General features: G+C 41.3%; 3 protein-coding genes and 2 pseudogenes across 3 annotated transcripts; 2 read left to right on the top strand and 3 right to left on the bottom strand.

The window, feature by feature from the left end:
• Positions 1–1,682: 1,682 nt before the first annotated feature.
• Positions 1,683–3,991, bottom strand: LOC121757924 (annotated as a pseudogene).
• A 5,936-nt stretch (positions 3,992–9,927) lies between these two features.
• On the top strand, positions 9,928–11,648 carry LOC121759369. Its single transcript, XM_042154923.1, has 3 exons — positions 9,928–10,389; positions 10,465–10,518; positions 10,977–11,648. The coding sequence occupies exons 1-3, from the start codon at positions 10,155–10,157 to the stop codon at positions 10,997–10,999; spliced, it is 312 nt and encodes a 103-aa protein (XP_042010857.1). The 5' UTR covers positions 9,928–10,154; the 3' UTR covers positions 11,000–11,648.
• Positions 11,649–13,454: 1,806 nt separating this feature from the next.
• LOC121759365 lies at positions 13,455–16,288 on the top strand. The gene is made up of 2 exons (XM_042154921.1): positions 13,455–14,283; positions 14,947–16,288. Exons 1-2 carry the CDS (start codon positions 13,493–13,495, stop codon positions 16,175–16,177), a joined length of 2,022 nt encoding a protein of 673 aa, XP_042010855.1. The 5' UTR covers positions 13,455–13,492; the 3' UTR covers positions 16,178–16,288.
• Positions 16,289–21,103: 4,815 nt separating this feature from the next.
• LOC121759366 (polyadenylate-binding protein 8-like) lies at positions 21,104–25,318 on the bottom strand. Its single transcript, XM_042154922.1, has 9 exons — positions 24,937–25,318; positions 24,187–24,305; positions 23,098–23,754; positions 22,911–22,988; positions 22,732–22,821; positions 22,258–22,392; positions 21,894–22,067; positions 21,621–21,815; positions 21,104–21,541 (listed from the first exon to the last, which is right to left on the bottom strand). The coding sequence occupies exons 1-9, from the start codon at positions 25,211–25,213 to the stop codon at positions 21,305–21,307; spliced, it is 1,962 nt and encodes a 653-aa protein (XP_042010856.1). The 5' UTR covers positions 25,214–25,318; the 3' UTR covers positions 21,104–21,304.
• A 571-nt stretch (positions 25,319–25,889) lies between these two features.
• LOC121759367 lies at positions 25,890–26,594 on the bottom strand (annotated as a pseudogene).
• Between the last annotated feature and the right edge of the window lie 6 nt (positions 26,595–26,600).

The raw sequence follows: 26,600 nt of genomic DNA, 5'->3' as shown, positions 1-26,600 counted from the left end.
AATTGACTTATTTTTAAATGGAACGTCTCAAAAAAACGAATCGAGACGGAGTATATCTTTAAGTAATACGGCTCCCAAATCCAAATCTACCTCCCTGCCATTGCATATACAATCAATTATTATACAGGATGACGTCATAATGCCATTAGAATTGAGCGAATACGTGTATGACGGGTGAAATTCCATGTTTGATCTTTATTGTTTTTTTCTTATATAGAAAATGAGTCCTTATTGAAATTAAACAGAAGGAAGTCAAGTAACCCACATAATACTAACGCTAGTGCTACAATTTATTGTTTTGGACATTCATCAAGAAATGAACACAATCGGGCTTCTGATTTTGTAGTTGCCGGTTTCGTCGGTCCAAATCAGACCACCTCATGTCTCATCCGAATACTTCATCAACACCCTTATTATACCGTGGACGCCACGTGGGTGCCGTGGCCATCGTCGTCCCTTGCTGAATCTATGAATACTTCATCAGGATTCTCTTGGTTGAAGTATCTAGCTCCGATGATTTTCTTGTTGCACAGCGACGAATTGAAACCCACACCGCCGTCGCAAACTCCCTTCCACCTTGCCGGGATCGCACTCATTAAAGCTCGGGCTCTCTGGCCAGATGCCTGAGTCGCATATTTTAATGCTATAAGATCCATTAGAATTGTATTGTAGTAGTACTTTTCAATCTATGGAGTTTCTGTTTTTCCGATTTTTCTCATTATAAACAAGAAAATCAAAGAAATTGAAAAGAATAAGCTTCATTTTTGGTGCTCTAACATTAAATACATAATTAGGTTATTTAGATTCTTCTACCTTATCCATATGCATATGATCATATCCAAATTGTATATCAATTTAATCAAATGTTTTATATAATCAGCTTGAATTATCATCGTATACATGGAAATTTGAGCATGAGATCATCATATCATATCATAACCGTTTTGGATGGCACGAGCTGGCAATTGATGTTAGATTGGTCCTGCCGACACTGTAATGTTTGCTTCGTACAATAATTTTTTTTAATAGTAATATCTAAGTTTGAGTTAATTGGTTTCATAGTCTCTGTCGAGTCAAGTAGTCAACGTACATATAATATCTACAAGACTAGTCACTAGACATGCATATCTGTCACAAACAATTAAATCCTTGGCCACATATCCACTTTACCAAATTGCCCATGTGATAGATATCTTAATACTATCACCCCTATAATCAGAGAATATACCAAATTATATATTCTTTCTGTCCATGAAAAGCATAAACATTTGGTTCGATTCGGGTTTTAATACATAATTAGAAAATAAGAGAGAGATCGAAAGAAATGTTTTTAGTATTGTTATCGGAGAATGGATCTCACCTCACTATAGAGAAAGAAATTTCTAAAATTAGAATGTTTATACTTTTCAGGCACAGACTGAAAAGGAAAGAGTTTATATTTTTCAATAACAGAGGTAGTATGATGTTGAGATAAGCAAAAGAGTTAATGATAATCATGTTAGAATAATCTTGACATATTGATGATTAAAGAAGTTAATTGGGATCTTTAATTGCTCGTGTTAGATGTAGTCGAACTAGTATGGTGAATTAACTTCTTATGACTAATTCGTGATTTAATTGGGTATTGTATACCCAATAATTGGCTTATTTACATTTGGTTTATTTCATACTAAAATATTGGCTGGCAGGAAAGAAGGGCATATCAGCCTCAATATTATCATTTGTTTTCACATCTTCTTACACCCATTATTCATTACTACTACTCTAAACAGCATCAAAATAAAAACTAGCCATAATTATCAACTCCGCCGGCGATCACAATCGGACTTCTTACAACATACTTGCCGGACTTCTCAATCCACGTCAGCGATCCCTGTCTGGACGTCGAATCAATATCTCCCCTATAACGCATTCTCAACGTATAGCTCTGCTTCTCATATTTCTTCCGAAAAACCAGAGTCTGCGGCGTTACCGTCACCGTCGCATTCTCCGGTTTCTCCAGTTTCATTCTATACGTGGCGGCCCGCTCCCTATATTCGTCACGGTCCGCTTGAACGTTCTGGTGAGCGTCAGCCCTCTCTGGTCGAAGTTAAACAACCCTATGAACGAAGGGTAGTTCAGATCCGAATTCGCCCCCGAGCAGTTGTAGTTCGACCTTATGATCGCCCGCACCTGCTCGCGGGTGTAGTTCATCGAGCACACGAGATTCGCGAGATCCAGAGGCGTCGCGTCGTACACAAGGCCAGGATCAAGCACCCTGTTCGGGTCTACCTGCCCCGACCCGATCCCCAGTGGGGAAGCAACTCTGTAAGAGCTGAACGCCTGATCCTTGATTGGCTGGTTCGTGCTATCGAGATGATTGGCGGTTGTCATCATCGCGGATTGTATGGCCGCAGGGCTCCACTCTGGGTGCGCTGCCTTCAAAAGGGCTGCGACCCCAGCTATGTGTGGGGTCGCCATTGATGTGCCGGACTCCAGAGAGTAGTCGCTCGACAGGAATATGTTACCGATTTGTGGGCCGAGCTGGACTGGGCTGTATGCTGCTAGAATTAGCACTCCCGGCGCCATGATGTCAGGCTTTAAAATCTCCTGGTAGCTCTGGGCCGGCCCTCTGGATGATGATCCAGACAAGGCTGGAGCTACCCGGGGCTCTGGCCCGATTATCGTTTCCTGGAACGATATGGTGGCCGTTGGGGAGGCACTAGTTGTAGCATACTCGATCAAATTCACTGCTTCCGCTGGGGTGATCACGGCCCCAGGGAAACGGAACGAATTTGATCTGAGTATGCTGGTATCTTCTGAGATTATTATAGCCGCGGCGGCGTTGGAGCCCACTAGATTCCCCATTAGGGAATTGAAACTGATGGCTTCGTCTGTAATGTTACAGACGACGATTCGGGTTAGAAACGACTGCGACAGCAGTTCGCTGGAGTCGCAGGCGGAGACAGTCTCGTTGTAATCGAGAGGCACGTTGATCACGGATGCCCTGGCAGGAAACATGGTCCATCCTGTGATGGTTTTGCCGTTTCCGAGCGTGATTGTCCCGGCAAACCATCGGTCAATGGTCCCAGACGCCACGACGATCTCCCAGGGGATCCCTGCTTCCATCGTGGCGATGCTGGGACCGCTGTTTCCGGCAGATTTACAAACAATGATCCCTTTTGCTCTGGCGCCGAAGGTAGCAGCTGCAATTGTATTCCGGAACAGATCAGCTGATTCGTATCGTAAGGATATAGATATTATATGGACTCCGTCTGCGACGGCTTGGTCGATGGCGGCTAGTGTGTCGGCCTCATAGCTCCCGGTCTTGTAGGCCGCGAGCCTAGCTCGTGGAGCAACTCCCCTGGCAGTTCCAGGCGCGTATCCGAAGAAGGATACGTTGTTCACGAAGTTACCAGCGGCCGTGGACGCGACGTGGGTGCCGTGGCCGTCGTTGTCCCTGGCTGAGGTATAGATCTCTGAGCCAAGCTTCTCGAGATGCGGCATCGAAGAATCGGCTCCAATGAGTTTTCTTGTTGCCACAGTGTAGTGAATTAAAATCAGGGCCTGTCGCAGCGTTCCCTCCACGACGACGGGACTTCAGTCATCCCGTTCGTCGTTGAAGCTGGCTCTCATCGTACGAGGTTCACACGAACGATGAACGACGAAAATCCGATGAATTCGGCGTCGAATCACGACGCATGCAGCGTCTCGGACACCGACGCGCAGGTGGCGCGCCAGCGTCTCGGCCGCCTGGCTCGTCGGGTGTCGCAGCTTCTCGGCCAGGCGCGCACACGGCGGCACGCGCCTCTCGGCCAGCTGCTCGACGCCTGTCTCGGCGTCTCGGCTCGTCGGGTGCCGACGCTTCTCGGCCAGGCGCGCGTGCGGCGGCGCGCGCCTCTCGGCCAGCGTCTCGGCACCTTGCTCGACGGGTGCCGACGCTTCTCGGCCAGGCGCGCGCGCGGTGTTGCGCCTCTCGGCCAGCGTCTCGGTGCCCGGCTCGACCCTCCATGCCGTCGGGTGCCGCGAGCTCTCGGCCAGCGGCGCGCACGGTGGCGCGCCCGCTCTCGGCCAGCTCGGACCTTTCGCCTAGGGTTCGGCCAGGTGTCTCGCGGTGTCTCGGTCGCTCTCGGACGAGCCACCACTCCGCGCCAGTCACCGCTGTGTCGACCTTGACCCGGATTCCGTCTGGTGCGTGTGGTCTCGACCGGCGGCGCGCACGAGTCCCTTCTCGTCTGCGCGTCGCCCCGTGATCACGGCTCCCGGCTCCCACTGTCTCGACATCCCTATCTCGATCGCACGTGGTGCGTTCGAACAATTCAAGTTTTTTGATTCGATAGTTCTTGAGTTCATCATGCATGATTAATTAAACAAAACACCAAGAACATGCTTCGCAATCAAATAATACATGCATACATGAATTTCGCGAAATTTAAATCCAAATAATCAGAGCCAAAGACTGGCTCTGATACCAACTGAAGGGGCTGGCAGCGGAAGCGTGCGGACAAAACGGATCACATGATTTGATCTATTTAGCAGATTATTTAGACAAAATCTATTCGCGTAATTATCACATGTATCATGCTCATAACTGGAATTAAAACATGCTTTAGCACATAAAATTCCTAAAACATGCTTATTGCGGAATTAGCCAATTTACCTCGTTGATTCAATCAAGAATCGATGTTGGCTTGCTCCGTTTCCAGGTGAAGATCTTCAATACAAGACCTCGGATCTTCTGACTGGTGTCCCGGACTATACGCTGATATTTGTGTGGGCAAATCTCACCAACGTACTAGGACTCGAATAATGGAAGACATAACTCAGCTCACGGAGGAGAGCACAATTTTTGAAAATCACTCTTAGGGGGGGACGAAAATTTGACAAATTATTGTTGTGTTTTCTGTCTCCTTTATTCTCCTATTTGTATAAGTCATTTGGACCGATCAAACAGGTAAGTATAGAGTGAGAAGCCCGATTATGGTGTCCGTTGCCGCCGACAATTTCGAGTAATTTTAATTTACATTGTGACAAGGCCGATTATGTTATCTGTTGTTCAATAATGATGTGGTTATTATTAATTAGTTTCATTTTTTATGTATCTTCCTATAAAGGGAATCTTCGTATTTAATCTTTGTTTGTATGGGAAATTGCGTGAAATCATTCAATAACATATGTTTTCTCCTTTAGGAGGTTGAATCTCGGAATCCCCTAAAGGACGAATTTGTATATACTATTCCTTTTTTCATAGAAATAGATCATTTAAGATGACAATAAAAAAGACAGTTGAAATTTTATAATCTTATAAATGATAAAATAAAAGATAATAATAAAAAATTGTTATAAATAAATACGGACGAAAAGGTGGAGTATTATCTTGGTTTAGTTGTGCATGCAATAAATGAGTTTGGGTCCAAAAAAACCATGGTCATCTTTGCAATGAAAAGTCTACGCGGGGTAAGTAAGAGTGGGTCTTTGCATTCAATTTGTTTATGTACAATGTTGGGTGTTTACACTGGGAAGACAAATAAAACAATATATGATAAGAACACTCATTTTAAGGTTACCCGCAACGCGTCACGCGGGTGGGCTGTAATCCGTCATGCCGGGACAAAATGGCGGCGTGACGCGTTGCAGCGCCCCATCTCGTCCCCAGCCCACCGAGACGGATGGCGAGACGTCTCGCCGCACGCCAGCGCGACGTGGGGCGCTCCGGCGCCATGCGTGATGCCCACTCGCCGGCCCGCGAGTGGGCATCGTCACGCTGACACAATAAATCATTTTTTAAAAAAACTTCGAATTAAAAAAAAATTAAAAACGAAAAACGGTAATATTACTGTTTTTATTTTTTTTTTTTTTACTCTATAAATACTCTCCTAATTCATCCTCATTTCACACATAAATACACACCTATTCTTCCCAAATCATCTCCATTTCCCCTCCAATTTTCATCAAACCTCTCATCACAAAATGTCCGGCGACGGAAACTCTAGCGGTGGCAGCACCGGCGGGTTCAACATCAACGCGTTCGGCGACTGGGGGGCATGTACAATGTCCTAGGTGGTGGTTCCGGTTCGTCAACGCCGGGCACCCTGAAGGGGCTGGCAGCGGAAGCGTGCGGACAAAACGGATCACATGATTTGATCTATTTAGCAGATTATTTAGACAAAATCTATTCGCGTAATTATCACATGTATCATGCTCATAACTTGAATTAAAACATGCTTTAGCACATAAAATTCCTAAAACATGCTTACTACGGAATTAGCCAATTTACCTCGTTGATTCAATCAAGAATCGATGATGGCTTGCTCCGTCTCCACGTGAAGATCTTCAATACAAGACCTTGGATCTTCTGACTGGTGTCCCGGACTATACGCTGATATTTGTGTGAGCAAATCTCACCAACGTACTAGGACTCGAATAATGGAAGACAGAACTCAGCTCACGGAGGAGAGCACAATTTTCGAAAATCACTCTTTAGGTGGGGGACGAAAATTTGACAAATTATGTTGTGTTTTCTGTCTCCTTTATTCTCCTATTTATATAAGTCACATATTGGGCCCAGTCAGGGATCTAAGGAAGAATCTGGAACAGGCCTCACCCAATTAGCTTTTTACTAATTAAATTGAACCCATAATTTAATATAAGCTTTTATTGGAATATTACGAGCAGCCACTACAGAAGTAATATTGCACTGCCTTCCAAATTTGAAATTACAAGTATTCCGGGTTTCCTTTAATTGTATTTGATTTATTTCCCGCGCTTAAGATGGAAACATCCATTAATTAATTAATGTCTGCTATAGACTTAATTAATTAACATATTTCGAATTCCAAGAGTGGACTTAGCAAGAAACTCTTATTTATTATTCATAGAGTAATCAAACTCCAACTAGCTAGGTTCCGAATAATAAAACCTCGTTTCGAGCTCCTCTTGTGGATGTTATCAAACGAGACTCTCTTCGCGCACGTTTCAACATAATAGCAATCCTAGCACCTCTAGATAATGATCACCACTACCCAATATACCTGGATCGTTGGGTTACGAAAAACCCGCACCTTTGGTAAGTCAAAGTAGTGGATACTCAATATCGTATGCTCAATGCTAACGTCCATTGATTAAGAAATTAATTCTCAAGACCTCGTCTTTCAGTAGATAGCATAAAGACTCGTATTGTTGTTAGATCCATTCAGTGCTATACCACACCAACGTCATCTTATTTCAATAAAGTTTAGAAATAATCGGACTGACATTGCAACCTTTCGCAGTAGGTAGTCTAGGCCTATCTAGGTTGTGAAATTCTTATTTTTCTTTGTTTAGAACTGACCGTGTTACCTTAAATTGGACGACGCCCACAACCGGTCTACTAAAACAAAGACTTAGACTTTGTTACGTTTGCTCATACATTTAAATATGCAATAAACAACCATTAAATGTAAAACATAACAACATTATGACAAAAATAATCTGTTGCATTTATTGGAAAATAACCATTAGAGTTTTACAGTATCCAATCACTCGAAAGGTGATTTCTAGTATACAAAACCCTAACACACCCAGGGTTCGTCGACGCCGGGGGGTACCAACCACCCCATTTTGATGTGGATACATACGCCCGTCCCTCCGCCCTGAGGTATTATCAGGGATTATCCCAGATTCGGGAGGATTATTCCATTGAACCCACTCCGGAAGAAGGCTGAGGCGGTGGAGGAGGCCGAGGCGGAGGCGGACGAGGAGGAGGATCTAGGCCGGCATCCGTACAGCCCCAAAGAAACGCTGGCGGTATACAACGTCTAGATCAGCGTCTCGTACAATCCCATCGTCGGGAATCAACAATCTCGGAAGTGCTTCTGGGAAAAGGTCACCGAGGCCTACCACGAGATTAAGCCGAAGGGGTCCCGCCGCCGCACATATAAGATGCTCCACACTCACTTTAACCTAGTCGACAAAGAGTTCAAAAAATTCCGCGCCATCTACAAGAGTGAAGCGGCTCATTACCAAAGCGGAGCCACGGGAGCCGACATTCTGAGATCGGCTTTGCGAGTCTACTTCGACGACACCGCCAAACAATTCAAACATGTCGATGTTTGGGAGCTCGTCAAAGACGAGGAAAGGTGGGCCGGCGGTGTCTGGTCCAGCTCGGGCTCGACCTCGAAGCGCTCGTAGCATACGGCGGGTGGCCAATACTCGTCTAGTGAGGGCGGTTCGGGCAGGGCCGCACAAGAGTTTGCCTCGCAGGAGGTTGAGGGCACGTCAGACGATGCCGGGGGGTCCTCCCCGTGGGCGCTGTCGGCCGTAAGGGAGAAATGCGGCGAAGGCGGCTAGAGGGAGGAGGGGCCGAGCCGAATCAAGCCAGGCAGGCTCGGGCTCGGGGGCACCCTCGAACTCCCTAATGTCCATGTACATGACCGCCACAATGGCGGACACTTCCCGCATGACGCCTCCCCAATACCAAGCCTATCTTGCCGGAACTGAGTTTATGGCAAGACAACTTGGTATTCCGCCTCCAGGTGGCTTCAGTGCACCTCCACCGCTTTCGGGGGATGATTCGCCGGCGGAATAGTTTTTTTTATTTTCTATAAATTTGTATTTTAAATTATGTATGTGTTTTTTTATATTTTTTTGAATTTTAAGTTGTATTTTTATTTTATGCTGTTATTTTATTTTATTTTATTTGATGAAGTGTGTTTTATTAATTGAATTTGGTTGGAAATAAAAAAAATGAAATTGAATGAATAGTAATTTAAGAGACGGTTAAGGGACGGATAAGAGATGGAGTAAAAAAGTACAGTGGGGCCCATTAATAGTAATTTAAGGGACGGTTAAGGGACGGATAAGAGACAACGTTGCAGATGACCTAAGTCAGATAACTCCAAGATAAAGGAGTTATCTACCTTATCAAACTGGCCGAACTAGATTCTTATTATATCTTGAATTAGGTTTCGTTGTTTTGGTCTATATATTTATATATGATCTCCCATTGTACTATTGTAAAAAATTATATAGTACTCCATCCGTCCGCCAATAAATATCTTAATTTTGATCGGTGACGGTTTTAAGAATTGTTTGACTTTATGAAAGAAAATGGAGAAAGAAGTTAGTAGAAGGGGATCCTACTTTTATATATTATTTTATAATAAAATGCTAGTAGAATGAGTTAGTGGAATGTGTGATCCACTTATTAGAAATAATAAAAGTGAAAATGGACATTTATTGGCGAACAGAAAAAAAGCAAAAAAAAAAAAGGATATTAACCCTAAAATTATTTAGTTTGGCATAGCCTACCTCTCCTAAACACAGATACACATTGTATAGAATATAATTGGATAAATATTTCATAATTTATTTTTATATTCATGATTACTTCTGTTATCCCTAACATAACCAATCTAATATGCCTTCTAAGTATATGAACAGTACAAACAACAATTTTCCTACGTAGGAAGACAAATGAAATATGAATGAAGCCCAAATGATTGTGATTATGCAATAGTAAGTCAATAAAATTCAAATTCTCGTCAAAACCCGAAAAAAGGCTTTGGAGAACATGTTTATTCAACAACATTATTAGACCTGAATCTAACTCAATTCAATACATATCACTAAAAAAAGCAACACTTAAGAAAATTGAAGAATAAATCATCCACTCCAGCTATGTTAATCATCATGAATAAATTCTTAGGCAAAAATGATTTGTTTTGGATATTCTTTGCTGATATGTGATGTTTATAATATTCTATAAATATTTTCAAGTGGTCCCTAATATGACTTTGGTAAGGAGCAAGATTTGTAAGTAGATAGTAATCAGCTGCAAATTCATCAAAATCTATTGGAAGAAGAAAAGAAAGAGAGAGGATGAGTGAGAATGGAAAGTATGAGTTGCTCCAACATTCCATCCATCATCATCCACTCATTCTCACTCAAACAGATTATGGTGTAACATGTTATGGCTGCGAGGAGGCTATCTTCTCCGGAGAGACGAACTACAGATGCAATGAAAAGTGGTGCCAGTACGCTATGTATTTACACGAAGGATGCGCAGAAATGCGGCGAGAGATCACTCACGCCTTCCACCCTCAACACTCCCTCATCCAACAACTAGTGGGTTGGGGTTCCAGTCCCAAATGTGCAGTATGTGAAGATTGGATAATAGCGATTGGCGCGCGCACAGCATGGACATGATGGGCGAGCGCAGCAGCTTCACCAAACATCCCAGCCATCCACAGCATCACCTAAAGCTGCTGTGGAGGCCAGGCCATGGCGCCTCCATCAGGTGCGATGCTTGTGGAGTCATACACAGGGGAAACTCATATATCTGCACCGTTTGTCAATACATCATCAACGAGACCTGTGCTGCCTTGGCCCCCCGCTCTCCCTTGCTTACCGTCTTCCACTTCAATATATCAAGTACCGATTCAAGTGTGATGTGTGTTTCAAGGATTTTTTGCCTAAATATTGGGTTTATCATTGTGTCATTTGCAGATATGTTGTCCATTTTAACTGCGCCTCCGCACTATCTCATCCTCCCCTCATCAAGTAAGATCCTCCATTCCTTATAGTTGAATTGCATTGTTTTTTTTATAGGTAATTGCACATTAAATTCCAAAAATTAGAGATTTATAGTTTCTACAAAATTTGAATAATTAATTTGATTTGTTGCAAATTTTTGTCGCAAGTATTTCGTTGCACAAGTTTAGAAACGAGATTTAGACATTCATCATTTAAATCGTAAGGTTTGGTTGGTCACATAAGACATGAAATTGGAATATAAATATATTTTTATGAAATGTTTCATCCGTATACATAATGACATCTTTTTTTTTTTATATTCAAAACGACTGTGATTAAAAACGACGTAGGAGTATTATATATAGATGAGAGGTTTGCGAAAATTTGTTTTGAGAGTTTTCCCCCACATTTATTGTCAATTGAATTATGAATTTTTATTATGTACATTAATTAGTAGTAGTCCTTAATTGAACTGTTTTTGGTAGGAGCAACAATGATGGAGATGTGATTGTGTTTCCCACAAATGAGGCAGCGGAAGAGGTGATTGGAGCTTTTGATTTGTAATGATAATGAGTTGGTGGAAGGCAAATATAAACTCCGTAACCCTGATCACCAGTTACGTTTAATCTCGTCATCGCCAATGCACGATCAAGAAGAAGAAACTAAAGATGAAGAAAGTTGTGAAGATGAAGATGATCTTAAGGAAGTCGAAAATAGGAGTATGTGATGAATTTCAGCGGCAAATACATACATAAGTTGTGGTGAATGCAATTACTTTCTCCATTTAGCTTGTTTTCAATAACCAGCGGAGCTGAGGCGTCATCGACTCCACCCCCAACCGGATCTTAACCCTCCCAAACTCGACTATGTTGAGTTGAGTTGAGTACAAATGGGCTCTTCTACACCATCAAACTCAGAGCTCACCCATATCATCTCAATTCTCAACCTGCTCACTCAAGAGGAGACGAGGGATCAAAGCTACACTTTTCCCTTCTTCACCTTCACCTTCACCTTATTTATAAAAGTTTATTGCTCAACTATATTTTGGCATATTTGCTTCGAATTGTCTGATATGACTTGTATCACTCACTATGAAAAGTCATCGTAACGCACCCTATGTGTCATCACTAAGGTAGTACAGTAACTAATAACATCCCAAGACCATGAGAGTACATATAAATGTAAGCTACTGCATGCTTGGGCAAGTTAATCGAACTCAAAATTAACTCAGAAAAAAGTTGTTTGTTGGTTTCGTTCATGGTTCTCGCATCAGCTCGTCGAACACTTGTCCCCGTTCCAGTGTGACCATTCCCCTTCAAATTTTCCGATTACCTGGGTTCAGTCAAGCCACTATTATGGTGTCCTCAAACAATTTATATTTTGTGTTTTGAATGTTAATGTTTAAGTTGTATCTTTGTCAACCAACTCTAGCTCCACTTTAATCTTTTAAGAAGATACACTCAAATGAGAAGAAAATAGGAATAGATTTATTTCGATTAATAGGATTAGAACTAGGATTATGTCTTGTTTATATATTAGTAGTATATATATCTTCTATTTTAATTGTGGTTGTTATTTTAGTATAATCCTATATATCTTCTAACAAATCTCTGGTAATTTAATATAATTGTGTTCTTGTCATTGCTAAGTCGTACTATTTCGTTTAAGTTTCCTTAGCTAATTAATGACATGTTTATTGTTAATTTAGTCGTTTGCTTATTCAGCTTATTCTCGTATGTTAGTTTAAAAGATCTAAGTTTTAGCCTTCTTGTTCTCGCATATTACTAAGTAGTAAAGGTTTCATCTTCTCATATACATTATTCTAATTAAAAGCAACCCAAAATTAAAGAAGGCAACTCCAAAAGAAAATCTTAGGCAAAAACAATTTCTTTACTCACACGTGAAGTTTATAATGTTCTAACATTGTGGAATTTAATCTGATAACTATCGCCCATGGTCGAAATCTTAGTTCAGCAAATCTCATCACAAATAACTCTCAGCAAATCCGAAGGAAGTTTCATGGTACTGATGAATTTCAATGTGCTTCACATGATTGTGACTTCTTTCTGGGTGTCAATATGAAAACTCCATACACACCATTGATTGAGGAAAATTTACATGTAGAAATGGCATTGGACTCTTCCTCAACAGTACCTTCTTCACCTTTCTTATTTATTCTATTCAAGTTTATTAATAATATTATCTCCGTCCCACCACACTATTCTCGTATGTTTTTTTAAAAGATACTCCATCTGTCTCATTCAAAATATCCACATTGTTGAATGACACGTGATTTTAGATGGAATAGTTGAGTGTGACAAAGTAGAGTGAACAACGTGAAGTTTTGCTTGTTTTGATGATGTGACAGGAGGATTTTTAGTGCTGATGATGTGGCAGTGGCTAGGCTATGGCTGGGTTATTGCTGGGCTATTCCTATTGTGGATGGCCTAAGTATTAAAGGTTTCAGCTGCTGATATACATATTCTAAAAGCAACACAAAAGAAGACGATTCTAAAAGAAATTCTTAGGCAAAAACAATTTCTTTTGGATATTCTTTACTTCTTTACTCACACGTGAAGTTTATAATATTCTAACCTTGTGGAATTTAATCTGATAAAATTGTCGAAATCTTAGTTCAGCAAATCTCACACTCGTCTTATGATTTTTAAAGTAAGCAAATTGTATCCGAGATGCTATGATTTGGATGGACTTACTTTGACGTTGATCCACAGCAGAAGATGACCAACCTTGCACCACTTTACGAGCAATGCCACACCGCCGTTGATTAGGTTGATTATTATGAGTCAAAATTTATGAAAAACAATTTGTTTAAGATATTCATTGATGACACGCCAAGTATATAATAATATTCTGATGATAGTAACTTTGGTGAAGGACAAGGTATGTGAGTATATAAGTAAATGCTAAACACATGGAAAACTCAATTCATCAAATTACACACATACTACTAGTCTAGAATTTGTTTGTTGAGAGTTTGTCGATGAGTGAGAATGGTATGAAGAGTGAGGTGATTCTTCATCATTTCCTCCATCAACACCCACTTATTCTCACCGTAGCTGATGCGACTGGATACGACCGGCCACGGTGTGACGTCTGCGGGTGTGAGATCTTCTCCGGAGACACGATCTACAAATGCAGCCACGACAACTGCAGCAGCGACCACCGCATAACATTACACAAAGAATGCGCAGAAAGGCCGCGAGAGATCAGTCTGTCCTCCCACCCTCAGCACTCCCTCATCCAAAACAAACTCCCTTATACACGTGATGTAGAGACGTGGGATGTACCTACGTTGATTCCCCCATCATGTGCAGTGTGCACACATATGATCGAAGGAGGGAAAGGGTACAGCTGCAGCAGCTGCAATTTCTACATCCACATAGGGTGCGCGCATAGCATGGATGTGATGGGCGAGCCTAGCTTCACCAGACACCCCAGCCATCCGCGCCACGACCTCACGCTGCTGAGGAGGCCGGATGCCTTGTTGAGGTGCGATGCTTGTGGCACCATTCACAGAGGGAACTCCTATATCTGCACCGTCTGTCCGTACTGCATCAATGAGAGTTGTGCGGCCTTGCCTGCTGCCTTCGACTGTGGCCACCTCCACGACCACCCGCTCTCCCTTGCTTATCGCCTCCCGCTTGAATATATCAAGTACCGTTTCAGGTGTGATGTGTGTTACAAGGACTTGTCCCCTAATAATTGGGTCTATCATTGTGGGATTTGCAGATATGTAGTCCATATCAATTGTGCCACCTCTCCCCTAATCCAGTAAGATCCCTCATTCTTCATATACTATCTATCACATCAGATTTTATGCATTACTCCGTGCATTAAATGAATAGAGAATAAACTACTTTAACTTATAAGGCATTAGTCGCACTGTGGGATTTGCACATATGTTTTTTTTCATATTAGTCGCATTTCTTTTGCTTGCACGGGTTTGGTACACGGACTGAGTTTATACCTTCATTGATTGAGGGTCCGTTTGGTATACGGAAATTAAAATCAAATTGGAATTGGAATTCTCTAAAATTAAATTTGAAGGAATATAATTCAATTCCAAATCCTTTGCATGGTAGAATGATATGGAATTGAATTTGAAAAATTGTGCGCTAAATACACACATTGTTCGCACACTACACATACACATACACATACACATACACATACATACATGATTCATAAAACACTATATGCACATGTACACGGTGTGTATTATGTTTGTGTGTGCACTGTGTGTATTGTGTACATTGTAGCTACAGTTTGTGACGTCCAACAACGGAGTAAGACGAGAAACGGGTTAAAATGCCTTGAATTTATTTTGAGAAATTATTGCAGCAAAGTCCAAATAGTAATATCTTAAATTTAATTACCATGCATGTTATTAATTTCAATAAATTAAAGTTATTTATTTGAATTATTTTTCGTTAGGAACACTGTTGATGTGGATCCGGACGTCGTTGTGTGTCCCATAAAGGACATAGCGGAAGAGGTTATTGGACCATTTGTTAGGAAATCAGGAATGGCAGCCATCTCTAATGTTGATGAGTTCGTCAAATGCAAAAATGAATTCCATAACCCTGATCATCAGTTACGTATAATCTCATCATCACCATGTCATCAACAAAAAGAAAAGGAAGATGAAGATGATGATGATCTTAAGTATGGGTTTAAGTCCAAATTGGTATGTGATGGATGCACCGCCCCAATTTCATCCTCCTCAAGTGAATACATAAGTTGTGGTGAATGCGAATACTTTCTTCACTTAGCTTGCTATGTATTACCATTTGGGTTATCCGGTCATCCCCTCCACCCCCAACCTAATCACATCCTAACCCTTCAAATGTGTCCAACACTCAACTTTATTCGCTGCACCATCTGTAGGTTCGACACAAATGGACTCGTATATTGTTGCAAACAGTGCAACTTCAAAGTAGATATAAAGTGCTTTTGTCTGCCCGACACCATAAGACACGCAGCTCACCCGCGCCACAATCTCAACCTTCAGCTCATGGAAGTGATGACCAAGGGGAAAAGGAACATTCCGCGCATGTGCAGTGCTTGTGGTGTAAATACATATGGTAATTTCTGTTACATATGTGATGTCTGCGATATCATACTGCATTCATGGTGTGCTCTGCTGCCGGCACAAGTGAGTAATCGTAGATGGGATAAGCACCCGCTGCCGCTGACTTTTGATGCTACCGCCAATCATCCCAGTGAGTTCTTCTGCGAACTCTGTGAAAAGGAGATGAATCCCAAGACATGGATGTATCACTGCCGAGGCTGTGATGTTTCAATCCATCCTGCGTGCTTGCCAACCGCGCTGGGATGGTGTCGGAACATCAAGTTTGGGCAGCGATATGTTATCGGGGCATTTCACAAACACGACATCGGGTATTCTGCAAGCTATCCTCGACGGTCGAGGATCTTGTCAGCCTGGTATCAGAGCATCACGGAGTTTGCGCAGCGATATGATGGCATGACACTTCACCAATACCCTGTCGCATATCAACTAACCAATAAGTTACGCTGCAGCATATGCGGCGTAAGGAAGGTTTATGGTACCCATGGATTTCAGTGTGATTCACACAAATGTGACTTCTTCGTTTGTTTTGACCTGTGTGCTAGATATCTCCAAAATCAAACAGACTTTACATGAAGACAACTCAGATTCTATATCTCCACTGCTTGTAATAAACAACTACTCCTACTTACTATCTTCTCTATGTCTTACATCTATCTATCTTTTGTTATATATCCTGTAATTCAATGTCATATACTATACTATTTGATGTGAAATAAGAATAAATTTTACATGAATCTGAAACCACTCTCTCCGACTTCTACCATTCCTTCTCATCAAATTTCTTTCCGTTTACAGCTTTAGCAGCATCATCAGCTTGCTCAAAATTTACAAATCCAAAACATTTCGACTTCCCATCGGCATCCCTCATCACTACAGCACGAGTGATTACTCCATATTCACTAAAAGTTGTTTTCAGATCATCATCTGTAATGGTATCAGCTAAATTTTTCACAAACACATTGTTCAACTTAGCATTGGTATCAACCACGATAAAAATGAATAATCACGTACAAATAGTTTGAGAAGGAGGAATATAAATTAAAGATACGTATAGTGTTATTGCCAGTATCGAAATAATTGAAGAATATGTATTTTTTAAAAGCACAACTTTAAATTAAATTTACTAATATTATATATGCAATTATAGGATTAGTAAATTATAATTTTATTCATAAATTATAAAGAAAATTACTTTGTGATCTTATAAGAAATATTCACACAAGGTAAATGAATTCATCTAACTTTTGTTAAAAAAAATTAATAAATAGTACTACTCCTCCGTCCCCCATTAATTGTCCACTTTTGTCATTTTCGTTCGTCCCCAATTAATTGTCCACTTTCACTTTTACCATAAATGATAAGTAGGTCTCACATTCACGAGGTATATGGGAGGCGTAACATCCTCAATCTAGCGGCTCCTCCAAACGGTCAAGGTCGGTATCCCTATCTGACGCCGGCTCCAAAGAAGTGGCTAGCCAACTCGCCGGAGCTAACTTGGGTAGCCCCGACGCCGGACCAAGTGGTTCCCGACGCAGACCGCAAGGAAGGAAGAAGGCTGCGGCCGACCGCCGTCGCGCCGCGACTCCATCTGCCCGCGCTCCCGAACCCGCTCCCTATGCGCCACCTCCACCCCCGAACAACTCGCTGTGGATGCTCTTAGGCCAACTCAATATGGCCGATAGGTCAACTATGACCCCCACGCAACTTCAAACGCACGAGACCATGATATTGGGTCTCCAAAAACAATTGGGGTTAGTGCTGCCGGATGAGTAGTCTTCCTCGGGTAATATTAGCCAATAATTATGTAATTTTTAATTTTTAGGAGTTTAATTATGTAATTTTTAATTTTTAGTATTTTAATTATGTAATTTTTAATTTTTAGGATTTTAATTATGTCTTTTTTATTTTATTTATAATTTGTAATATTTATTGTGGTTTTTTAATGAATTTTAATATTATGGAATTGTTTTTGTTTAATTGAATTTTAAATTGAATTGTGCTCGTCCTTGCGGAAGAGCACAGCTGTGAGTGTTGTGCTCTTGCCAGAGAGCAGGCATGAATAGTAGCAGGGACGGAGACAGCTTAGGCCAAGCCACCGCTCCAGCGGGGGCTTGGCTGTCGCTGTCCTCCCAGATTCGCCTATACTGTATTTGGGTTTTTTCACAGAGACCAGCTGCGAGGAAGAAGATGCAGAGGAGAGAGAAGGGGGAAGGATAGAGGAGAGAGGAGACGAAGAAGATGCAGAGGAGAGAGAGGGAAGGGGGAAGGATAGAGGAGTGAGAGGAATAGAAAAGGACTTATAATTACTCTACATAGGGAACCGTTTAGATAATTTGATTTATGTGATTAGGAGCATTTAGATAATTTGATTTCTTATCTAGTGTGATTATTAATTTAAGAATATATTATTAATTTTTCTATCTCTAAAATTGTTTTAAGAATCAATTACTACTAATGAAAGTAATTATTCTTCTCAAATTTATTTTCGGTCTTTATGCCAATAAGTATTGATTTACTAATAAATCTACAATCCACTCATATTTAATTATAATATTAATGATCCATATAAAACGATTAACTATCTACTAACTTTTTTCTATCATTTTAAATTTACATTTTTAATATTTGAAATGAGTCAAAGTAGGACAAGTAATCGCGGATGGTTGGAGTACCATATTTAGGTCAAATTAATATTTTAACAACTTAATTTGTGAACTCATAGGATATCAAGATACACTATAATATATGAAGAGATTAGTATACTTGTGTATACTAATATTTTCTAAAAATTCGCAAATCGAAAATTCTAGATACAGCACTACGGGTCATTAGAAAAGGCATGCCACTAGAAAAGGCCACTACCGAAGATTCTAGAAGCATCGCGCGTCCTACCGTACTCATCGTTAAATTTCAGCACCGGCTCATTTCAAGTTCTGGTTCCGTCCCTGAATAGTAGCGCCGGGCCCACAACCGTGCTCGCTGGCAAGAGCACGGTTGTGGATGCTCTATGTTTCCTTAGCTAATTAATGACATGTTTGTTGTTAATTTAGTGGTTTGCTTATTCAGCTTATCCTCGTACGCATGTTAGTTTAAAAGATCTAAGTTTAGCCTTGTTGTTCTCGCAAATCACTAAGTAGTAAAGGCTTCAGCTTCTCATATACATATTATAAAAGCAACACAAAAGAAGGCGATTCTAAAAGAAATTCTAAGGCAAAAACAATTTCTTTTGGATGTTCTTTACTCACACGTGAAGTTTAAGATATTCTAACCTTGTGGAATTTAATCTGATACATATATCCCACGGTCGAAATCTTAGTCCAGCAAATCTCACACACGCGTCTGTTTGTTGGAGTTTCGAATAATAAAAGTAAGAGACGACCAATGAGAATCCATGTCATTTTTAATTTCTAATTGTTAACGGATGAAGGGAGAGACTCACATTCCACTATCTTCTTCCACCATTTTTCTTCACAATTTTTAATCTTGTACGAAGTCAAACCGGGAATATAAATTTAGGACGAATACAGTGTTTGTTAAATTGGTAATTTACAGTATTTTTATTTGTACAACATAGTGTTTGATTAACTTAACACACTACGTGTAATTAAATTTTCTAACATAAACAAATTGTATCCATCGAGCCATCCATCGAGCCACAACAGAAGATGACCAACCTGACACCCCTTTACCAGCAATGCAATGCAATGCCGCTGTTAATTGCTAATCAAAACGTATCGGCTTCGTTACTTTCGGACTAAAATAAACCAAATCCAAAAGTTGAGAACCAGAAAATACCAAACAAATATTCTTTGATTAGGAAAAACAATTTGTTTAAGACGATATTCTTTGATGAGACGTGTGAGTAGTGTCACGTCCTATATATATAGTAGTACTACTAATTTAGATTGAAATCTTAATTATCATCAAATCACACACCTCGAAACGCAGTCTTTTTGTTGAGAGTTTGAAAAGAGAGAGAGAGAGAAGATGAGTGATATTGAGCAAGTGAAGAGTGAGGTGGTTTCTTCATCATTTGGTCCATCCACACGCACTCAATCTCACCGTAGCCAATGTCAGTGGACCAATATGTGAAGTCTGCCATGACTACATCTTCTCCGGACAGCTTGTCTACAGATGCAGCGATGACAACTGTGGCGACGACCTAACATTACACGAAAAATGCCGCTGGAGATCAGTCTGTTCCCCCCACCATGTGCAGTGTGGACACATGATCGAAGGAGGGATAGGGTACAGCTGCTCGGCCTCGTGCGATTTCCACATCCACATAGGGTGCGTGCATAGCATGGATGTGATGGGCGAGCCCAGCTTCACCAAACATCCCAGCCATCCGCGCCACGACCTTATACTACTGCGGAGGGCTGAGTGATGCTTGTGGCGCCTCACACGGAGGGAACTTCTATATCTGCACCGTTTGTCCATTCTGCATCAATGTGAGCTGCCTTGGACTGCCTCCACCTCCACGCCCACCCGCTCTCCCTTGTGGTGAATGCGAATACTTTCTTCACTTAGCTTGCTATGTATTACCATTTGGGTTATCCGGTCATCCACTCCACCCCCAACCTTATCACATCCTAACCCTTCAAATGTGTCCAACACTCGCTGCACCATCTCTTGTAAGTATTTTACAAATGGACTCGTATATTGTTGCAAACAGTGCAAGTTCATAGTAGATATAAAGTGCTTTTGTCTACCCGACACCATAAAACACGCAGCTCACCCCTACCACAATCTCAACCTTCAGCTCATGGGAGTGATGACCAAGGGGAAAAGGAACATTCCGCGCATGTGCAGTGCGTGTGATGATCCTACAAGTGGTGATTCCTGCTACAGATGTGATGTCTGCGATATCATATTGCATTCACGGTGTATGCTGCTGCCGGCACAAGTGAATAATTGTAGACGGGATAAGCACCCGCTGCTAGCGCCAACCATCCAAGTGAATTCTTCTGCGAACTCTGTGAAAAGGAGATGAATCCCAAGACGTGGGTGTATCACTGCCGAGGCTGCGATGCTTCAACCCATCCTGCGCGCTTGCCAACTGCGCTGGGATGGTGTCGGAACATCAAGTTTGGGCAGCGATATGTTGTCGGGGCATTTCACAAACACGACATCGGGTATTCTTCAAACTATCCTCGACGGGAGGGAGCGGATCTTGTCGGCCTGGTGTCAGAAAATCAGGGAGTTTGGACAGAGATATGATGGCATGACGCTTCACCAACACCCTGTCGCGTATCAACTAACCAACAAGTTGGCATGAGGAAGGTTTATGGATTTCAGTGAGATTAACACAAATGTGACTTCTTCGTTTGTTTTGACCTGTGTGCTTTAATTGAAGAAAACTCTTGGAATAAAGAATTACTCCTACTTTACTATCTTCTTCTATTTTCTTCTTAAATAGTGGAGTAAGATGTGTAATCACTGGGGAAGGTATGTGAGTATTATATCTAAGTAAATATCGCATTCAAAGTGGACACGAAATTATCGGACACAAATTGCAATGACATTCAACTCGATTAAATTCCAAAAACCAACGAACTTAGGTTAAATCCAGAAAAGTAATTGCAAGCCAACAGAAAGTATCTCAAATGCAAAATCCTAAATTGTCTCCAAATATAAAACCCTCACTACCAAAAAGTTGTTTCAGATAGGCAGGACAAGATGACCATGTTCACATCACTTTCAAGAAACAAGGTTGTCGTTGAGCGACAGCGAAGCAAGTTGGTCCGCAGGGCTACCAGCCTGCTGAACGTTCCTCAGGACATCCATTGCCTCAGAAACCTTTGATTTCAAAGCATCAGGCGACTCGAGCAAATGAAGAACCTCAGTCTGATCCATCTCCAGAAGCATTCCTGTAACCTTCGCAGCATGCTCATGCTCAAGCTGATCAACGAGCGGGTACAAGTTCTCACCCAGCATCTGTCGAGTATACACGTTAAACACACTGGACGAGAAAAAAAAATGAATGAAATTTGTACACTTGGGGCAGACTGCTTACCGTCCTCTGTTGTTCAGGTGTTGCATTGGCAAGGGCAGAAGCCAAAGCAGTAACTGGCATAGGCTGTGGAACAGCAGAATCGCGAGGAAGCATGCCACCCAGGTCGTATGGGACAGAAAGCATTCCACCAGGAATGGGCCCATCTGGCACATTACGACCAGGAGGATACCTATACATCCTCGCCCTTGGCATCATCTAAACAAAAGAATACATCATGATTAGCACAACAGTGAACCATGTAAGATCTAAAAACATCGGAAAGGTTGGTAGAACCTGCTGTTGCATCATCGGCACAGGTTGCTGATTTTGTTGCCCTGGACCTCCTCGTCTGCTACCAGGTCGTTGGCCCTGCTGACCCTGTTGGACTAGTGGCATAAAGAAGTTTGGCATGGGAGCAGCCCCAGGGCGCATTCCAGGAACAAGCTGCTGCTGATAACCAAAGCCACCCTAAAACATTTTGCAGTAGTTAGAATTATCTAATAATCGTTAAAAACGACAGAGGTGCCACATGTCAAACGTAGCATATCCTATTCACATATTACAAGGACAAAAAATTTACCACCAAAACTCACCTCCATATCACAATAATATGAAAACAACCTCACATAATAAACTATTAAGTTCAGACAATGATCACCTGAGGAGGCATGATAGCAGGGGCTTGTCCATAAAATAGCTGCTGCCCGATACCAGGTGCACCAGGGGGATACATGGGCATACGTGGAGCCATAGAAGGTGGGATTCCTACAGGCCTCATTTGCAAAAATTGGGCCTAGAAGTAGAAGTGTACCACAGTTTTCGAAACAAATAAAGTCATTATACACGATAATTTGAAACATGTGCAAATATCAAGAAGTAATAGCCGTAAATCAGAAAAAAGGAAAAAACTTGATCTGGGCAATTAGTTCAAAAATGGTTACACACATGCAGGCATCATGTCTTTGAAGTTTGTAACAAAAACACTGGTGGAAAGTGGAAACTGATTTAAACCATCATTTTATTCTCATTTTTGTGGAACAGTGGGTCATCAAGAGAAGGAAAATATATCATGTTTCACCAAATCCATTAACTAATACAGCCATACATGCATTTACAAATAAGAAGCATATACCTGTAACTTGGCTCTCCTCTCTTCCTTACGTTGTGCCAATGCAACATAAAGAGGCTTGCTAATTAACATTTTCCCATTCATTTCAGTAAGCTAACAATGACAACCAACAACACGATTAGTTCAAGCACATAATATTGATATTTCATCTAGAAAAACATAGTTATAGTATCAATACACACAGCTCGGGAAGCTTCTTCAGGAGTTGAAAAGGCAACAAACCCAGATCCTCTGCTTATTCCACTAGGATCACGCATAACCTATAACCCAAGACAAGACATCATCGCATCAGTAGAATTGGAGACAATTGGTATCACATGGTCATGACAGCATTATTTGAATCCCGTGTAAGAAACGAATATTTAATACCTTACAAGAGGTGATGGTACCAAAACCTGAAAACAGTTCTCTCAGTCTGTCATCATCAATGCTATCATCTATGTTTTTAACATATAAATTAACTCCAGGAAATTTGTCAACAGTTTCCCTGGTAGTTTGTTCAAACCGAGTTTTAAGTTCCTGCTCTCTCTCCGACTTCTTCTGGGCTTTACCAACATACCATTCCTTGTCATCAAATTTCTTTCCGTTTAGAGCTTCAACAGCTTTAGCAGCATCATCAGCATGCTCAAAATTTACAAATCCAAAACATTTCGACTTCCCATCAGCATCCCTCATCACTACAGCACTAGTGATTACTCCATATTCACCAAAAGTTGTTTTCAAATTATCATCTGTAATGGTATCAGCTAAATTTTTCACAAACACATTGGTGAACTTAGCATTGGCCTGTGTAGTATCCCTTTCTTGCTTACGAAGGAAATGCCCGACATAGACTTGCTTATCATTAATAAGCATACCATTTAACTTATCTATAGCACTTTGTGCAGCTTCTTCAGTATCAAATTGAACAAATCCATAACCCTTAGACTGACCATGGGGGTCTGTCGCAATCTTGCAGGAAAGGATGTTGCCAAAGCTAGAGAACGTGTCATGCAAAGCTTTGTTGTCAATTGCTTTGTCCAGATTCTACAAAAGAAAATTCATGAGAACGTACATGCAGAAACTCTAGGTACAAAATCATAACAATACAGCTCTAACAAGAATAGCATACAAAAAATGGGTTAGTAGAACAGATAAACAGCATGTATGTAGAATTATGACTAAGGAATGAAACAGCAGTGGAGCTATTCCTCATTTCCTCTTAACATAAAATTAAGACTCAGTTGCTTGACAGTTCTGCTCACCAAATTGTCAATTACTATAACACTAGCAAATGGAATTAATTTCAGATCTTTGCTCAACCAGAAAAAGAGGCAATCAACAGAGAATAACCACATTTTGTCAACAATGAAAAGGTGTGACGTAGCCGTAGATCAAAACATCTCAAAAAACAATGACTAGAAAGAAACCAAAAAGGTTCTATAATGAAGAAATTAAAAACCAATCACAATATGTTACCTTGATAAAGATATTTGCCATTCCACTTTTTCTAACACTTGGATCGCGGTGAGAATACATCACTCGGATCGACTTGCTATTGAGGGGAGTGAAGTTCAACAATTCCAAAGCTCTTGCAGCTGTTACCACAGATTACGTAATAATATTAGCCAGTGAAAAACCACAGCTTTGGTTTAGCTAGAAAAGAGTATACGCAAGCAACAAAATCACCAAATTAAAAAAGTAACAAGAGCAGAAATATTAGAAGTGAAAATGATTGGTCACAGTGCCAGACAGTAGCAAACAAAATGAGGAAATATGTTATACAGATGGCAAGAAGTCACATACATGCCTAAAATGCAAAACATATTGCAACAAGTTTCAGGTCTTAGAACGACCACCTTTTCTCAAGCATTTACATGCAAAAACAACCTGATGATTCAGATTATATAAGCTCAAATTTTTATTTTTAATTTTGCAAATCAGAATAACATTATCACATATCACATTAACACTACTCAAAATTGTTGACAATCCAAATATTCATTATGACAAATTCACCATCTCCATTACTATTACAAACTATTCTCTCAAAATTAACACATACTGTCATCGTTGTTAGAATTTCATCCGAAGGATTCAACGTCACAACCATGTTTAACATCCTACTACTATACTGCGATTAAATCATGTGCGTGCCCGTGCATGCAGAGAAAGACTCTAAACCTCAGCAATAGGTAATACAAAACAATAAAATTTTAAAGCGCTAACCATCCTGGGGGTTGGCATAGTTTACATAGCCATAGCCAAGGCTGCGCTGAGTGCCAAGCTCGCGACAAACCCTGACCGATACAACCTGCCCGACCGAATTGAACAGATCGTAGAGCTGCGAGTCCGTTACGTTGAAATCCAAGTCACCGACATACAGAGAGGTCGTCTGAAACTGTCCTACCGCCGCTCCACCAGGCGCCGGCGCCGCCACCGCCGCCACTCCATTTGGGGCAGCCGTCGCCGCCACATTCTGGTGCTGCACCTGAATCTGGGCCATCACTCGAATTTCAGGGAGATTGTTGGTTCTAGGGCTAGAATAAAAAAGAGATTCTCTTTTTGGGTTTTCAGCTGGGTGTAATGATAAATTAGGGGATAATTGGGATACGGAAAGCGATATGGAGCTTTTAGAGAGAAAATTTTTGGGTTTTTTCGGGAGAGCAGGGAACTGCACCGCACTCGGTGAATACAGTTAACTGTGACGCTATAAATATGAACAATGTGAAACCCTAGCTGGAGGAACGAGGTGAAATCACAGCCGTTGATACGATTATCTGGTCTATGGGGATCTATGATGAACACGTGCACCGTGGAATTGTGAGTTCGTGACGTAGTCAAATTTTCCTGTTGAGAAAATTGCGGTATTTATTCACATATTCATCATTTATTCGGATTCCAATTGAGAAAATTGTGCGAATTTATTCAAATGTTTGTTCAGAATTGTTTAAAAATAAGTGTTTCTTTAAATAATTTTTCTATTGTCGATATAGGAATATAATAAACCCCACAAAAAGTAATTGGACTTCCCAGCCGCAGATGATAAATTGCAAACAAATTGAATAGCTAAAACTCCAGAAACCAACCACTGTAACAAAATTCAAAAGAAAATGGAATTTAAACAATCATCTCATCAAATGAAAAACCCTAGACTGTGCTCCCAATAAGAACTACCTCACTAGCAAAAAGTTGTTTCACATAGGCAGGAAAGGACCATGTCTACATCACTCTCAAGAATCGTTGAGTGACAGCGAAGCGAGTTGGTCAGCAGGGCTGCCCGCCTGCTGGACGTTCCTCAGGACATCCATTGCTTCGGAAACCTTAGATTTCAAAGCATCAGGGGACTCGAGCAAATGAAGAACCTCGGTCTGGTCCATCTCTAGAAGCATGCCTGTGACCTTCGCAGCGTGCTCGTGCTCCAGCTGATCAACGGGGGGTACAAATTCTCACCCAACATCTGTAGAAAAGAAGTATTGACATTATTAAAACGCTACTACGAGACTAAAATAAATGTAATGTGTACACTTGAGGCAGTCTGCTTACCGTTCTCTGTTGTTCGGGTGTTGCATTAGCAAGGGCAGAAGCCAAAGCAGTAACTGGCTGTGGACCAGCAGAATCACGAGGAAGCATGCCACCCATGTCATATGGAACGGAATGCATTCCTCCAGCAACACCAGGAATGGAACCATCTGGTGCATTACGACCAGGAGGATACCTGTACATCCTCCCTCTTGGCATCATCTAAACAAAAAACAATAATGATTAGGAGTAAAATATTTTATAAACAAGATTAGAAAATCCAGGAACTGAAGTACAACTTGCTGCTGCATCATAGGCACTTGTTGCTGATTTTGTTGAGGTGGACCTCCTCGTCTGCCACCAGGCAGTTG

Source organism: Salvia splendens, chromosome 12 (assembly GCF_004379255.2).
Source record: "Salvia splendens isolate huo1 chromosome 12, SspV2, whole genome shotgun sequence".
Taxonomy (NCBI): domain Eukaryota; kingdom Viridiplantae; phylum Streptophyta; class Magnoliopsida; order Lamiales; family Lamiaceae; genus Salvia; species Salvia splendens.
Note: the sequence above shows the minus strand (reverse complement) of the source record. Positions and strands in the feature narration are given on the sequence as shown.

Excerpts from the sequence above, each read along its gene's own strand:
- LOC121759365 (XM_042154921.1), top strand. The coding sequence starts at position 13,493 with ATGAGTGAGAATGGTATGAAGAGTGAGGTGATTCTTCATCATTTCCTC. Across the intron at positions 14,284-14,946 it reads GCCACCTCTCCCCTAATCCA|GAACACTGTTGATGTGGATC; the intron begins GTAAGATCCCTC and ends ATTTTTCGTTAG.
- LOC121759366 (XM_042154922.1), bottom strand. The coding sequence starts at position 25,213 with ATGGCCCAGATTCAGGTGCAGCACCAGAATGTGGCGGCGACGGCTGCC. Across the intron at positions 23,755-24,186 it reads TGGCAAATATCTTTATCAAG|AATCTGGACAAAGCAATTGA; the intron begins GTAACATATTGT and ends TTTCTTTTGTAG. Across the intron at positions 22,822-22,910 it reads CTGAAGAAGCTTCCCGAGCT|CTTACTGAAATGAATGGGAA; the intron begins GTGTGTATTGAT and ends TGTCATTGTTAG.
- LOC121759369 (XM_042154923.1), top strand. The coding sequence starts at position 10,155 with ATGGACATGATGGGCGAGCGCAGCAGCTTCACCAAACATCCCAGCCAT. Across the intron at positions 10,390-10,464 it reads CTTCCACTTCAATATATCAA|ATATGTTGTCCATTTTAACT; the intron begins GTACCGATTCAA and ends TGTCATTTGCAG. Across the intron at positions 10,519-10,976 it reads TCTCATCCTCCCCTCATCAA|GAGCAACAATGATGGAGATG; the intron begins GTAAGATCCTCC and ends TGTTTTTGGTAG.